The 17,505-nt window shown below is 40.6% G+C and overlaps 1 protein-coding gene across 5 annotated transcripts in view; it reads left to right on the top strand.

Moving 5' to 3' along the window:
• xpnpep2 (X-prolyl aminopeptidase (aminopeptidase P) 2, membrane-bound) overlaps window positions 1-6,787 on the top strand; it is a 127,824-nt gene extending 121,037 nt beyond the window's left edge. For 4 of the 5 annotated variants that reach the window (XM_082553455.1, XM_082553454.1, XM_082553453.1 and 1 more), the window contains 8 exons: window positions 1,748-1,819; window positions 1,912-1,972; window positions 2,147-2,216; window positions 2,364-2,468; window positions 3,830-3,889; window positions 3,963-4,039; window positions 4,141-4,230; window positions 6,292-6,786. In XM_082553455.1, coding sequence (XP_082409581.1) covers window positions 1,748-1,819; window positions 1,912-1,972; window positions 2,147-2,216; window positions 2,364-2,468; window positions 3,830-3,889; window positions 3,963-4,039; window positions 4,141-4,230; window positions 6,292-6,492 — 736 coding nt within the window. In that variant the 3' untranslated portion in view covers window positions 6,493-6,786. Of the gene's footprint in view, window positions 1-1,747; window positions 1,820-1,911; window positions 1,973-2,146; window positions 2,217-2,363; window positions 2,469-3,829; window positions 3,890-3,962; window positions 4,040-4,140; window positions 4,231-6,291 lie in introns of all 5 variants that reach the window. The other variant, XM_082553456.1, reaches the window with a different exon arrangement.
• Window positions 6,788-17,505: the final 10,718 nt, after the last annotated feature.

Here is a 17,505-nt window from a genome sequence, read left to right as displayed (position 1 = left end):
TTCTAGTTCATCCAATCGGTGTTGAGCTTTGTGTGGACCCATCAAGTTCTAATCCAACCATGCCTCTGTGGGACTTGCTTTGTGCACTGAGGCAAAGACATGCTAGAAAAGGGTGTTCCTCAAAATGTTACCACACAGCTGAAAACAGAGAATTCAACAAACCCTGACCTGGTGTGGCATTAGACTGCCACACAGAGAAGTATGACTTGACACGCCACATAACTCAACTGCACCACTGTCCAGTAGCATCATGCTTTATTCCACCCCAGATGCTTACACAGGATTGTATAAGGCTTGTATGCAGCTGCTCAGCAATGGAAGCCCATTCATGAAGCTCCTCTCACACAGTTTTTGATGACAGAAAATGTTTAAAACTATGAGATTATCGCGTCGGCAGTAAGTTGGTGACTTCTACACACAGTTCCTTAGCTGTAACCTAGCTCTGTAAGTTTATGTGGTCTGCTACTTTGTGGCTGGGTTGCGGTGGTGGTTCGTTAACTGTAGTACCCCTTACAGTTGATTGTGTGACATCTAGGGGGGAAGAAATTTCACACATTGTTGCAGCAGTGGCATCCTATTATCGAACCGCACTCTTTAGAGTGACTCATTGTTTCACGTTTGTAAAGCAGACTGCATGGCTCTGCTGTGGCTTTATACACCTGTGGAAATGGGACTCAAAACACCTGAAATCAAATATTCAAAGGTGTGGCCATTTAGTGTAAATGTGCATATGTATTCTTAGGGGCTGTTTATAATAAATAGAATAGGTGTCAGGAGTCAGACACTAAACAGTCTTGTTTTTAAAAACTGATTCTGCTCTGTAATTGCAATCATCTGATTTGCATTGATTCGTAAAAAGGGACTAATTGTAGCCCTTTTCAGTTTATATGGTGAGCTAACATTATTATTAATGGGTAAGTACAGTATGAGTAACTACACTATGCCTCACAAATCTGACTGGAACAAGGTCAAAGCTAACCAGTAGTCCCTGAATGAAGGCTTGCATGCAGAAATTGTTGGAGTATATAGAGTAAACTGTGGTGTTAGAATGAAGGCATTTTCCTTACAACTTATTTGTGGAGTTATTTTCTTTATGTTGCATTCAATCCTCACACCATGACCGTCATTCTCAGCACTCTTAGAAGTAGCAGATGCCCTTGATTTGAAGCAAATAGAAATGCATGCTCTCAGTCTTGTGTCAGGAATGCCTGGTTACACACAAGCATATATCACACAAATAGGTGGTGCGAGTGGTTTAGAGAGAGGTGCTGGTTCCAGTAAGGTTTTGATGAAAACATAAAATTATTTGACTGAAAGGTTTTTAGTCATTGGTTGCAGAGTTAAAGTGATCGAGTGGCTTTGCATGTGTTGACACTTTTTTGTCTTTTATAAAAATGAGTCTGTGTTGTGAGAGATGTTTTGAGAACTAAGCGTGAGGACGACTTTCCTGATGTGAGACCTGCATAAAAGGCATCGAGGAAAATCTGTAAAAGATGAGTAACTGAGAATATTTTTCTTTCCTCAACTTTTGTGCCTCACAAAATGAGGCCCGCACGGTCTTATTATAAACAGCCTGATTATATCTTTCTGAGCCTTAGAGCCCTGCGGTTATCACAAAATAACAATAACATTATTATGTTTTTGGATTTTTTGCATGAAGGCATTTTTTTTCTTTTGCTAATAGTTCAACACATTTGAAAAACACCAGCAAGCAGTGCTACTATCATTTCCTGTTTTTGTGCTACAGCCCTACAAAAGAAACAAACCGGAGGTTGACAGTTGATGAGATGTACCTGGTTGATTCTGGTGGCCAGTATCTGTGAGTAAAAATGATCTCTTCACACACTTCTGTAGTTTCATTTTATGTCACGAGCGTTTAAAATGAGTCACCGTGTCTCTCACTATTTTCAGAGATGGCACCACTGACATCACTCGGACGGTTCACTGGGGAAAGCCCACAGAAATGCAAAAGGTATTACTGATAGAGAAGATATGTTAATATTTCCTTATAATCAGTCTAATCAGTCATATAGCAATCAATCAACTTTGCTCCTTTCTATTTTTTTCAATATGCTAATTCTTTAATTCTTATTATTTTGTTCAAAACACAAGTTTCCTATCATTTACCACATGTCTTGCTTCACAGGAGGCCTTCACTCGAGTGCTGATGGGAAACATTGAGATATCCAGAACCATTTTTCCCTCCGGGACAAGAGGTGGGAATGAAAAATAAACACATCTTAAATGAAATCTTTCTGTTTCACCACTAGAGAGCCCCCTTCCTCCACCATAGACCATAGCTGTGAGTAGATGTAGCGTGTCTGGTACAGGATGTCTGACTGGAGGTTTTTGTTCATCAACAGGTGTGAACATGGAGATGCTGGGTCGCCGGGCATTGTGGGAGGTGGGCCTGAACTACGGCCATGGCACAGGTCACGGTGTCGGAAACTACTTCGGAGTTCATGAGTGTACGAACCTTTATTTGGAGATGACTTTGAGATGCCAAATATGCCGCGTGCTGTTTTTTGAACACTGTTTTATTTTTCAGTGCGTACACTTGCATCTATGCATCACAACAATATCTCAGAAAGGTTTCAGAAAATGGGCTACACTGCGAGAGAAAGGGTTTATGCATTTAATCTTTCCAGTAGTAGTTACTAAGTATCTATCTGTGGATGAGAGTCCATGTCAAATGTGTCCCAGGTGTACAAAAACTTCGAAAAAGCCACAAAGTACAAGAATTTCAAGGAAACGTATAATTTAATAAAAAAGAGAAGTGGCACCAAATCTTCCACTAAATCAACCATGTTGAAACTGAAACAATTTAACGGTTATCCCACTTTGTCTTCTGCATTATTACAGATGCAGAAGACAAAGTGGGATAAAAAAAAAACCTCTGAAAGCATTACTTTTATTCCTTCCAGCCTCCGCAAAAAAGATGCTAGAGGGTATTAAAACACTTTGTTTAGTTATCACGCTTTGCTTACTTCTCTCCACCTTCTGAGTTAAAATGAATAAATAAATAAAATCATACAGTGTGTCAAGGATAAATAAAATTGGGCTGATTTTTAAGTGGCTGGTCCATTCTGTGCCCCAAATGGTGTTTAATTGTTTTTTAACAATATCAGGAGGAAATTATTCCTAATAGGGCTGAAGGTAACAATTATTTTCATCATCTCTCAACTGTTTAATATATAAAACATTGAAATGTCAGTCAAGAGTCTGTTGATCCATTTATCCATCCACTTTCTTCCACTTATCCAAATCAGAGTTGCAGTTTGGCTGGAGCCTGTCCCAGCAGTCATAAAACAGAGAGGCAACCATTCAAACTCACATTCACATTAATCTAACATGCATGTCTTTGGACTGTGGGTGGAAGCCCAGGTACCTGGACAGAGCATGCAAATCCACACAAAAGGTCCCCGGCCAGCTTACAGCCTTAGCTAAATGCCTGAGATTACTATATTATGGATATCCACAGCGACAGTAATGTATGACAGAGATACAAAAATCATAAAAGCTCGCCTTTAACTTTCCAGAAAACTATTCTCATCAGTCTCAGCTGTATGTTCCACCACATTAACAGTGTTAAAGAGTAAAAAAGCTGAAACTGAAGTCTGACATTTTGGCTCATGAATAATGACCTCTGATAATTCCTCTTTAATACTTGATATCCACTGACCAGCATGATCATGAAAATACACTTTAGGTTGCATGATGTTCACAAGCTTCCAATGTATATATTGTAGAGTAAATCATGGAGAGGTTTATTTGTTTTTCTGTAACGTAACTTGCATTTTAATCATGAGTTAATGTAATGTATCCCCAGGGCCTGTTGGCTTCCAAAGCAACAACATTGGCTTCAGAGCCGGCATGTTCACGTCTATCGGTGAGTTTTATTTTGTAAAGTTTTTCTGTGCAAAATGTCAAAATCCTGAAAAATCGCTTGATTTTGCTCATAGAACCTGGATATTATAAGGAGAATGACTTTGGGATCCGGATTGAAGATGTTGCAGTGGTCGTACCGGTTCAGACAAAGGTGAAAATTAAGTGGTGCCTTATTGATAATCTGGAATTATATCATTTTTTTTAATGTAACGTGAAGGTAACGTTATGTGGATTTTCTTTTCTGTCCTTCAGTATGGAAATAACTACCTGACCTTTGACACTGTATCACTGGTTCCATATGACAGAAAGCTGATTGACATGTCACTGCTCAGCTCAGAGCAGGTAAGAAATTGCATCTCATTGCATAATCAACTACAAGACATTTGCCTCCAATTTCTGAAAATGAGATACAAATATGTGCTGACGTGAAGGCATAAAATGAATGCTCGGCTGCACCTCGGTGTGAGTTTACTTCCCCAAAACTAATTTCTAGTTTTAATTTGTAAATACCTTTGGGTATACAAACCTGTCATATCAGAGGCTCTTTTGCCTGCAATACCAATGCTGGTTTCCTCTTAAAATCCCCCATTATACGCTTTAAGCTGCAGTTTGTCTACGGTTCACTGATCAAAACGCTCTGTAAAGAAAACAAAACCACGTGTGAAATCAACTTCTGTGTTTTGGCTCTTCTTTAGAAGTGGAAAATGTAAGAACTTGTTATGCTGCTTTTTTTTTTTTTCTTTTCAAATCAAGATGACATTAACTTTTGATAACCACAAACAGATGTTACTTTTGTAGAGTTCATGAACGTTTAAATCCTGGTATTATTTAAATCTAGTGTATTTTTGTGCACTTTAAAGCAAATATCCCATGAGCAGCAGTTCCCTGGTTAGAAATGTCTTGTTGATGTTAGAGAAGAATTGTAAAATATAACCACTACAACCAAGATATGCACAAGAGCATCTCTGAATGCGCTTTGAACCTTGCAGCAGATGGTTTACAGGTGCAGACCACACAGAGTGCTTGCCAGGAGACGAAACTGAGGTTACAAGTCACCAACATTGGATAATAGAAGATTAGACAAATGCTGTCTGGTCTCAATGTTTGCTGCAGCATTTGAATGAATGCATGAATCAGTCCTGTCTTGTATCACTAATTGAGTACACGGGATGGTGTAATAGTGTAGGGAATTGTTTGCATATGTATTCTTAGGGGCTGTTTATAATAAATAGAATAGATGTCAGGAGTCAGACACTAAACAGTCTTGTTTTTAAAAACTGATTCTGCTCTGTAATTGCAATCGTCTGATTTGCATTGATTCGTTAAAAGGGACTAATTGTAGCCCTTTTCAGTTTATATGGTGAGCTAACATTATTATTAATGGGTAAGTACAGTATGAGTAACTACACTATGCCTCACAAATCTGAGCTAACCAGTAGTCCCTGAATGAAGGCTTGCATGCAGAAATTGTTGGAGTATATAGAGTAAACTGTGGTGTTAGAATGAAGGCATTTTCCTTACAACTTATTTGTGGAGTTATTTTCTTTATGTTGCATTCAATCCTCACACCATGACCGTCATTCTCAGCACTCTTAATGCAGTTCTCAAATCAGGAATGGTTTTTGCCCACCCATCCCAAAAGCCTTCCTCATTTTGAATTGTTTCCGGGGCCCCACGGTATGAACTGAGCATCGTTTAAATCCAAAGCCTACCTAAGTATTGTTGCTCACCATGTTCATCCTTCTGTGGACCTTTATGACAGTGTCTCAAAATCTCTCACATGTTGCCAGATAGCAAGGCTCTGTACCTTTGAACAGCAGTGTTTTAAGTACAGTTTCTTGTGAAGCCCCTTAAAACTGGAGTGTACAGCACAGACATACAGCACGCAATCGATGGTTGCCCAATCGATGGTTTTGTAGATTGTTTTGCATTTTGCCACAGGAAGGATTGTTTTGTAAGTCCTTTAAAAATGGATCACGTCATTTGACTGGTTGTGCAAACTGAATTTCATCAGAGCCGGAAGTCTAAGTCGTCAGTTTCACAGACTTCTTACTGAAAATTATCTTTTCCAGAGTCCATAACACTCCAAAATGAAATAAAGTGGTTCATCTGAGGAGCAATGACGATACATTTTTTAAAATTTATAACGCTAAACATTTCTGCGTAATGACAATAGGCTGACTGTGAGGAAAACTGAGGAACCACAGGATGTTCATCATGTGTTGCATAAATGAATCATTACGTGCGAACACTTTCATAATGTGCATTTATTTCTTCACTAAAACAAAAAGGAAATTCTGTTTTATCCTTGTTAAGCAATTTTGGTTACTTTGGAATAAAGCTTATTAAATTCAGCTGGAATATTAAACAGTAAACATTCAGTAAATGTTCTTCTCTCACCAGCTTCACTGGCTGAATAAATACTACGAGACAATCCGGAGCCTGGTGGGTGCTGAGCTGGACAATCAGGGCCTTCATGAGGAGAAGGACTGGATGCTTAGAAACACGGAGCCTTTCGCTGAGATTGGCTCGTCTGCCTCCGTCTCTTCGTCCTCGCTGACCCTCATCGCTCTGGCTGTCGCTATGCTCCACAATATCGTCTGAGCATCTCCATCTCCACTGCACTTACTCCATTCGCAGCAGACTTGCACACTGTTACTCCTATGCAGTCTCAGTTGAGCAGCTATACCGGGTTGAGAGATGCAATTTAACTTCTTTTTTTTTTTTATTGAAAGATGTATTTAATAATTGAATTATGTTGGTAAATGTTTGATGTGGAGTTTTAAATGATTTGTTGTGATAATTTAGAGGTTTTAAACTGGACATTTGTATGACCAGATAATATTGTTTCTATTTTATTAAAGTAAAGACTAAAAAAAAAAGGGTTTGTTAAGGAACTTGCAAAGTGGTTTTATTTGTTTCTCACCAGTCTACACTGAAAAAAGGGACCATGTTGGATTTACTTAATTCAATAGTGGACATTGGTTGCACACAAGTGTTTTTCTTTGGCAGAAACTTAAACAACTGAGTTCAATCAACACAACTTATTCATATTCAACAAACCCGTGCATTTTGTGTTGATAAAACGCGATTGAAACATGTTTAGATGAAGTAAGGTGAGTTCTTGGAATATTTTAATCCTTTGCAATTTTGTCATTTTATTTCAACACTATTGAATAGCTTTTACCCCAATACTACATGGTCACTTACATACTACTTAAATACTTAAATACTACATGTTGTCTTCATATTACATAATGTTCAACAAAGTCTAGAGTCTGGTTAACATAGGAATTGAATGGATCTAAAACGACTAACGGCCTCCTTGCTGCAGAATTTCCATTTTTATCCAGGTTGCAGGGGGGGTTTGGGCATAACCCAGAAGTGATAGGATAAGAGGCAGGGTACAGCCTGGACAGCTCACCAGTCTATCACGTAGAGACAAACAACCATTTGCACAATAAACACAATAAATAGCAATAGCATACACGTGGCGTGTGTGTAGTTGTCTGCCTCGTATAACTCCAGTGATTTTCCTGCAGTTTGAATCCTCCTGCGATTTTGTGAATTTCATGAGTCCAGCAACTAACCACTCTTACTAGATTGTATCATGTGATCTCAACAAGAACAAATTAAGTTGTTGAATTTCATACAGATCTTACATGATTTAATTACATTCAAGATAGAAATGTGAAGTTTTTGCATTCAAATTACAAGGTAGACTTTTTTAATGTAACAACCACCCACCGAAAAAAGTAGAGGCGGCTGCTCGACTTGACTGAGATGGATGCCTTCCTCAAATCACGATCACCCAGAGAATACAGCACAATGAGGCAGCAAAAACATGGAGTGTTCCTGTACTGAAATAATACACTGAAATATCCTATTTATATACTGTAAGTGTTCAGACCCTTTGTTATGACACTGAGCTCTGGTGTGACCTATTTCCATCAAAGGTCATTGATATGCTTTTACAACCTCCAGTGTCTAATTAAATTTAGAGGGTTTGTGCCAAAGTAAAAAATGAGCTTTGAGGACAAGAAAATTGTCTCTAGATATAAGAGATGAGTTTGTCAAGGCACAGTTCTGGGGAAGGATGCTAGCATCAGCAGTATGTGGTCCAGGTAAAATAAGTAATTGGGACAGAGGGCCAATGCTGAACCCTGTGGTTACAGTTGATGAAATACAAGAAGAGGAGAGAGAAACCTCCAAAAGACAAGTGTGCAGAAGCATGATGGACACCACCAGATGTTAAAGTTAACAGGTTACCAGGATGTTTTTATTTTACAGAAGTAGTCAGCCTACCTTGCATATATTTTACATGTAAATGTTTTATTTAATATGAGTTTTTACTGATCAACAAACTGCAACAGTGACACAAAAAGAGTTGACTGGTGATTTCATACATGTTTGTCTCTAATTTAGAACATAACCAACTCTGGAGCAGCATAAGTTACCAGGTTGATATACCCAGGTAAGAGGTGATTTAGTTAGTAGAGAAACCCAAAGATTAACTGTAAAGCTACGCTGCTTTCTTGTCCAAACTGCTGATTGGTACCCAGGAAAATAAATAACAAAAACTTAAATGGACAAGTGGCACAGAGGTGAGTTTTTAACACACATTTTGGAGACAGTAGCTCATATTTGTAGTTATTTTAGGTTGCATTTGGCCTGAATTGGTAGCCCTGATGCAGTGTGAGTGCATAAACTTAGCCACAGGTCAACCTCATATGGGCCAAATGTCAGCTGTGCTGTTGTGTGTGTACCACATCTAGCCCACGTAATGTTTTTCAGATTCAAAACTGAGCTAAAAGTGAGATAAACAGCTCAAACTTTGCAACTAGAAGAGGTTGATCAACTGAATAAAGACATAAAAGAAGACTTTTATTTTGAGAAACGTGAATAACGAATGCAACAAAGTGACAACATGGTTTCTGAGTATCTGACTTCATGAAATCTCTGAATCTTTTTTGCCAAATGCCATTACCCTGGACACACAAACACGCACACACATGATTTCGTTGTTGTGGACTCTCCTCTGGGATGATGCGTGTTGGTGAAAATGCTCATATGAGTGCTTCACAACAAAACTAATCACGTGATGTGATAATGACTGTGTCCACCTCTTTTTTTACTATGTAAATGTGCCATCTTAGCTCACTTCCCCTCCGTATAAGCCAACGTTCCTGTAACTGGCTGCCACTTGCAAACAGTATATATGCTGTGCTCATAAATATGGCTATGTGACAGGCATAACTGCATTAGGGAAAACCCCAAGGGATGTGCACGATATTCAAATATTTAAGTAGTCATTAAGTTATTTTTTTGTTTTTTTAAGTAACCATTTATGCAAATGTTTTTTGTTCTTAATGGTGCCTGGCAGACATTAGTTTGCTACTATCACACAAACATAACAGTAATGGACCAACAAGCTGTTGGGCAGCGACCAACAAAAATAAAACCAACAAAAATAGAGTTCAGCATGTGTGACATTGTGATGAAAGATATTTCTATAAATAGGAGAAAACACAAAGTCAAAGAATGAAAGCTGTCAAAAGTTTTTTGTGTGAAATCCTTCAAAGAAACCAACAAAAAATGAGGTCCAGTGTAAACGCAGGTGAAACATGACTTTCAAATCTTTGGGAATTTAATCGATGACACAAAAATATAATTAATTAAACTGTTAAACTGGATGCCACTGACACTTTTCACAAATTCAAATAAAGAAATAGGAGTGCATGTTGTGTTTTGGTGACAGGTATTGCATTGTGATTCGCTCATTTTTTTTATTCCACTATCCAATGGATGATCATCAGATCACTCTGAATTTTTCCAGAGAGTTGACTTGACTGTACCTCAGTTTTTCTAACCGCAGCATAAAAAGCTCTAATCCAGTTATTTAAAGATGTAGACTTATCTGCTTCTCATTAATCATCTTATTAATGAAGCTAAAGCTGTGCCTGTTTCTTTCACAGAAACTGTGATCACTAAAGGGAAAACCCCCAAAGTTGGAGATGTATGAAAAATGTACCACCATTTTTCCACACAAGTGTGAGAGGGCCTCAAAAAGTGTTGGCAGGGCCAAAACATGTGAGCTACAGTAGTAGTACCATCATGGTGTTGTAAAACTAACATAGGATGTGTTTTTTTTACATGTTTCTCACTTGAGCAGTATAAAAGGTGCAGTATTCTAATCTGAATCAGACGTAATCTGATGCTAAAAGAGGAAGTGTCAGTACAAACTAATGTTGCGGCTGGGGATTTTAACCACGCGGACCTGAAATCTGTACTTCACAATTTCCACCGTAATGTGAAGTGTGCTACCAGAGGAGATAGAACGTTGGACCAGGTGTACACCAACATGGCGAATGCGTACAGAGCCCAGGCTTATCCCCACCTGGGTCTGTCAGACCATCTCTCCCTTCTGCTACACCCAATATACACACAAAAGATCAAGAGCACTGGGATTACAACCAAAACCGTGAGAACGTGGCCGCAGGACGCTATTCCGATGCTTCAGGACTGTTTCCACTGCACAGACTGGGATGTATTCAAGGTGCAGGACACTGACAATCGTGTCGCATTGGACAGTTACACCTCCACTGTCTTGGACTACATCTGTTTCTGTGTGGACAATGTAACAACTTGGAAACGATTCCGTGTGTTCCCTAATAATCCACCCTGGATGACACACGGAGTTCAACAACTTATTCGAACAAGGAACAACGCTTTCAAATCCGGGGACCAGGAGGCATACAGTGCTGCCAGGGCCAACCTGAGAAGAGGCATCAAGACTGCCAAGCAGCAGCACAGGAGGCGTATCGAGGCCAGGTTTGAGAACAACACAAACCCAAGGCAGGTCTGGGAGGGCATCAGGGCTATCACGGACTACAAAAGAAGAACACCATCACCCTCAGCCGACAGTTCTACTCTGGCTGAGGATCTAAATCTCTTTTATGCCCGTTTTGACAGGGAGAACACCGACCCTGTCCTGTCCCCTCTCCCCTCAACCGACCCTGCTCCGGTCCTGAGCACTCATGAGCTGAGGCGTGTGTTCCGGAGCATTAACACCAGGAAGGCGGCCGGGCCGGATGGAGTGCTGGGCCGGGTGCTAAAAGACTGTGCTGCGGACCTGGCGGACGTCTTCACCTCTATATATAACACCTCGTTGTCCTGTTCACTGGTACCATCCTGTTTCAAAGCAGCAACCATCGTTCCCATCCCAAAACAGTCAAATGTCACATGTCTGAACGATTTCAGACCTGTGGCACTCACCCCCATTCCCGCCAAATGCCTGGAGAGACTGGTCATTAAACACATCAGAGCTGCTTTTCCACCATCCCTGGACTCGCACCAGTTTGCATACAGGGAGAACCGGTCAACCGAGGATGCGATCGCCACAGTGCTGCACACATTACTGAAGCACTTGGAACACAGGAACACCTATGCACGGCTCCTCTTTGTAGACTACAGCTCGGCTTTTAATACCATCCGGCCATACAAACTCCGTCCCAAACTCCACCAACTGGGACTTAACTCCTCTCTGTGCAACTGGATTGTGGACTTCCTCACTAACCGTAGACAGAGTGTCAGAGTGGGTAAGAACACCTCTTCCACCCTTGTGGTCAACACCGGTGCCCCTCAGGGGTGTGTTCTGAGCCCTCTGCTATACACTCTCTTCACCCATGACTGTATTTCCTCCTGCGCGTCCAATCTCATTGTTAAGTTTGCAGATGACACTACAGTGCTCGGACTTATATCCAACAATGATGAGACAAACTATAGGACAGAGGTGCAACAACTAGAGTCATGGTGCCACGACAATAACTTGGTCTTAAACACCAAAAAGACCAAGGAGATCATTGTAGATTTCCGGAAGAGGGGTCATAACAACCATCTGCCTCTCTTCATTGGCAGTGAGGCGGTGGAGAGGGTGAGCAGTTTTAAATTCTTGGGGGTAACTGTGACCGAGGACCTGTCCTGGGGCAACCATATCACCTCAGTTGTACGGAAGGCCCAACAGCGCCTCTACTACCTGAGGAGACTGCGGAGCGCACACATTCCCAGATCTCTGATGTTGAACTTCTACAACTGTGCCATCAGCAGCGTTCTGACGTATGGATTTCTAGTGTGGTTCCCCAGCTGCACCAAGGCCGATCAGCAAGCACTCCAGCGGGTGGTGAAAGAAGCTGGCAGAATTATTGGAACAAGTCTGCCAGAGATCAGTAATATCTTCCCCACTCGCTGTCTGAGGAGGGTGCACAGTATCCTGCGGGACCAACATCACCCTGCGCGCCACCTTTTCCATCTGCTGCCCTCAGGGAGAAGGTACAGGTCTATACAGGCCAGAACATCCAGACTGGCCAACAGCCTGTATCCACAGGCTGTGAGGCTCCTGAACTCTCTGCCCCCCTCTCACGGACAATAACCATATCCAACTTCTTAATAGCAATGAACTGGTCTGCATTGGTGCATCATATCTTTATTCTCTTCCCCCTCCTGCCCCCCCCCCTCTTTCTTAAATAGATAACTATCATATCTGATATCATATCTCACAGTACAATAATATTGAATGGGTTGCATTGTTGTATTTTGTCATGTTTCTCAGGTCTTTGTCTGAATTTCTACGAACATTATTGCTAAGGATTGTCTTATTGCATTGGAGTCACACTGGGTTAAATATGTACACTTGGGTTTTAAGGGGTATTTATTATTTTCTTCTTTTTTTTGGGTTGTATGGAAGCCCCAAACGCAATTTCATTGTTCTTGACAATGACAATAAATAAATAAATAAATACTAAATACTAAATACTAAATAGAATGTTCTAGAGTGTTTAAGGCCTGTTTCCTTGCTGCTTTTGTTTTGTCCCATGTGGGCTGATTAATATATGCATGCATACACGCTACCTTTTGTGTGAGCTATGAGCCATTAATACTATTAATGAAGCTCATGTTCAGTAAGGAAGATCTATAGCCTCACGTCTGTCCTCTCCAAGGTCCTGTCAGCTAAATCTAAGCTTTATCAGTTCCACTTTCCCACGCTGTCAAGCTGTTTGTGCCAACACCGGTCCAGTCCAGTTACCTTCTCCCGGCCCTCTCCAGCATTCCTGCCGCATACTTTAAATCTCACTGTGTGTCTTTCTCCTTCTTTCTCCTTCTCCTTCTGTGCAACCCACCTCCTCTCCATCTCCACCTTTCATAACTGAAGCTCCATTCAAGCTACCTTCACCTTCACCACCAGCATCCAGGCTCCGGGGGTTCCTGCTCTAATCTCTTTCATTGCTGGGGATCAGTTCTGCCAAGACAGGCCATCGGAGTCAACCACCAAACATCTATCTGTATTCTGTCAATAATCATGTTCATTCTTTCTGATGATCTGTCCTTATTGAGCTGCGTGGAAATACAGGAGTCTAAATATTTACTAACAAAACTTCTGATACGTAAAAATCTTTTCGAATTTTGGAATCATTTTTTACAATGTTTTAAATGACATGAACATTCCTTTTGCAAAGATATCTTTAAAACGAGGTGCCTGAAAGTTATGCTATGACGGAGACGGTATGATGGTGTGCGATGGCATCTCCCTCACTGGAAAAACAAAGCTAGTCATCACTGGAGGAAAAGTCATTGCAGATAAATACTGAAAGGAGATTCTACAATCATTCCATATCTCCAGAGTCTGGGACCCAACTGTATCCACAGCAGCACTCCCCCCCTCACAGAGCATTTCGGACACTGCCTCCAGAATTTGGGAGTTGAGAGGATGAAATGGCCTTCCTGCAATCCTGACCTCAGCCCCACCGAACACTTGTTAGATCAGTTTTGGCATGCAGAGAAACCAACACAACCACATTGACTGACTTTTACTGACAATTACTGATTGATTGTGGCTGTTATGGCTGTTAATGGTTCTTCCATGTGCCCATGTGCTAATAAGGCCATTGTTTGTTAAATGAACGAATTGATAAATTTCCGAAGTCTCAACAGATTTTGATCCACCATGTAACACCATCTGGAAAATGTCTGAATGGTAACAACTTAATTTTTCAATATGGCAGTGATCCCAAACAAAAAAGCAGCCAATATCCAAAAGAAGAGCTTTAAGGAGTCTGGATAACTGTTCTTGAAGAATACTTAAAGGAATGAGGAGGAAGGTTGTCATACCAAATATTGACTTTCAAACTTGTTAGAATTGTACAGACTATCTTTCCCCAAGATACTGTATTTGCATTTTTGAATGAAATGCTGTACCTATTTCCAGTTTTTCTAGCAGAATACAAAGAAATGAGGAGGGACTTGAGACGTTTGCACAGTACTGTATTAAAATTAACTGATCATATAGGTGCACATTTAATGAAGTTACTTCTCCAGACAAAGGCACAGGAAAGTAAACAGTGGCTGTAAAATATATTAAATGAGAAATATGCATCTACAAAGAGAATCAGTATTTGACTCTGAAAAAGTCACAGAATAACTGATGCCAAAAAGGCTACTTAGGGCACACAAATTCCCAATGCATGAAGTTCTTCATTAAAAAATGACAACATCTGAAATCGAATCATAATCAAATTCAACCTGCAGCTTCACATAACTGGACTCGTGGTTCAGCAGCTTAGAGCCGCTCCTGCTGGTAGACTTGGGTTGCTGGGCAACTGTTCTGTCAGCGTGACTTGAAGGTGTGAAGACAAGCGTCGACACTTCGCACCCTGCATCTGCATCTCTGGTCATTAAAAGCACATGACGGAGCCTTTCAAAGACAGCGTCTGATTGCTCTCAGAAAAGGCGTTTTCATCCACTTTGGTGAGCTTGTGGTGAAAAGAAGAGAAGAGGAAGAAAAACTATGCGATCATTGTTCTCTATGATAGAAAGATCTTTTATGTTTACCATGTATTTACTGTTAAACACTCCCATATTAATTTAACACAAGTCTTCCGCTTATCACTACAATCCAAGTAGTGCTGCGTATTTAAGTTGAGGTACATACACACCTGTGGACTTTGATCTCTTAAATCTGACTATGAGTAGTTATTCACCTTCAAATAACCCGACCCTTTAGAAGAGCTCATCTTGGTGTAGTTCCAGACTAACTGTGATTCAGTGAAGGCGTATGCAGATGAAGTTATGTCAGGTTGAGGTGCAGATCTGAGCTACAGCCAAGCGTGGTCTGTAATCTGGAAACACTAAGAGTATAAAAGATGGATGTAGCCACCTCGATGTCACCCACTGCTTATTTATGTCTCTTTTCTAAGAGCATTTCCTTTGTTGCTGTCTTGGTGTTTTGGCTGATCTCAGTGTGGAAACAACCTGCTGTTAGCAAATGAGCATTATAATTTAATGTTTTAGTGAACAAATCTCATCAGTAAGCAGCCTGAATATTTGTAGATTTCACTTGGATTTCTCACTCTTTGAAAAAATGTTGGAAAAAAACTCATAATAGATGGACAGGCTTGTCCATTTTTTTTTATGTGTGGAAGTAGAAAGTTGGCACTCAAGAACCAAACCCTAACCCTTGTTAAGGAAGAGAAATAGGGAGTATTTAAAACCAAACCAATTTATTTCTTAATTGTGATTTAACATAACATGATCTTCCATCCATCCATTATGGACCTGCAACCTATCCAGGTGCCACGTGCACTTATGGACATCCTTATGTTTGAACATGGTGTTCATTATGGACAAACTGTTATTTGTACAAAAAAAAACTTCACAAAATTCAGGTTCAGATGAAGCAAGCCATTTCTCCAAATCACACCTGTTCTGTCATTGAAGTCTCCCAGTAGGACAATGGAGTCGCCAGATGGAGCATCCCCGAGCACCTGGGCCCCATGGACTAAGGCCTGACCACCAGGCGCTTTCCATCAAGTTCTTGGCTCCAGGCCTATCTCGGGCAGGGTACACAGGTCCCTTGCTCTTCTTGCCTGTCATTGGTCCATTGAATCGCTCGTTGTCTGCCTCCTCACTCAGGACCAATTTACCTTGGGAGACCCTTCAAGGAGGCAAAGGGATCGCTGGGGCACACAAAGCGCTCCACCATGTCAAGGTGGTGATTCACAGAGGGGACAACAGCAACATGGCTTTCATTTTGTAAATTATCATCTCCATTGAAGTAACCAGTTCAATCGTTCGTTCCCTTTGGCTTATCCATATCTGCTCAGAGTAAATAAGATGATAAATCAGACTGCACTGCTACCAAATAAGAGAGTCCCATGGTTTCTCTGTCAGATCTGGTTGTCACTTGTTACACTTGGTTACAGAAAAAGCCAAAAAACAGGTGCTGCCCTAGTTCACTGTGGTTGAGCTAATAACTATTACGCTGGAAACCTGCAGGAGCCTGGATTCGATTCTTGGATCATTTCAAAGCTTTTTGATTTTCCCTTTTGCTTTCTGAAATGCTCTTACAAAAATGTCCAAAAAATTATTTAAAAAAGCATCTTCACGTGTCCGTGAGTGTAATCATAACAGCTGCGTCCGTAATAATGTTTTGTTGTTTTCTTTACACAAATTTCATTATGCATGAGTGTTTTTATTTTTTCTTTACGTTAAACATGTGCTAAGAGCTCTTATTTTGTTATCTCTGCAGCACTGTAGTCACCCAAACGTCTGAATGTTTCTGACACTACTGTGTGTTAGTTTGCACTGTCCAAATCAGCTGTTGCTTGTTGTTTTCATCCCATTTGAGATCTTTTGCGAGATTGCTTGCCAACCTTTAACCGACTGACAGGAAACTAAAATAGGGCATCCTCTTATCATGTGGTCTCCCCCCCCTCCCTCCAAAATAACAAACTAAACTTGACTTGCATCGTACTTCCCTCTTTACATTTACTGCCAGCCATTTACTTCGCCTTGTCCTGCCAGCTCAGTGCGCACTCACAAGCGCACACATTTCTGAGTCACACAAGTTGTTTTTGTCTCAATGCTCCATTTCTATCCTGTCAGGATGTGTCTGGCCGTTTTTGTTTTAACTCACTTGTCCCATAAACCACTTTGTGAGTAAATATGTGAGTTTTTTGGGCAATCTGATCAGCAGTTTGTGATTTTTTGATTTTTTATGGCCTCCTGTAGCTGCAGCTGCAAAGCTGTTACTGAGTTGCTAAATATGTCAGCTCTAGCTGCCTTTCACTTCCACACTAAAACTGAAGCTAAACGACAGACTGCAAAATCAAAACCTTTTATTTGTCCTCAACATCGTGAGCACACAAAGGAGCCTGACAACACAGATGTTAAGATACACAAGAGAAGTTTTTACAGCCAGTAAATTTAACTGCAACTTTTTGCAGAAGTTCAAAGACGGTGCAGGGGTAGTAATGTTGTATAAGTGGCTGCGGGATGTCACTGCAGCTGTGACACTGCAGCAAAAGATCATCAACATCTTTTGCTGATTAATATTCCTCCAGCCAGCTTTTACTTGACTTAACTTTTATCTTTAAAACTTTTTTTAAAGATGATGAGAAACAGGTGATTATGCACCATTTGATATGTGGTAACAGTCAACAGTGTTGTAATGAAATACTCATTAAGGTTGCATGTATCATGTTCAGTTTTGAGCCACAGAGAGCAAATAGCATGCGCTTGTGAGCAATACTTGTAACAAAACCACGAGTCTCCGTGCAGTCACCA

This window comes from Aulonocara stuartgranti, assembly GCF_965226115.1.
Source record: "Aulonocara stuartgranti genome assembly, chromosome: 2".
Lineage (NCBI taxonomy): Eukaryota > Metazoa > Chordata > Actinopteri > Cichliformes > Cichlidae > Aulonocara > Aulonocara stuartgranti.
This window is presented reverse-complemented; position numbering and strand designations above follow the sequence as displayed.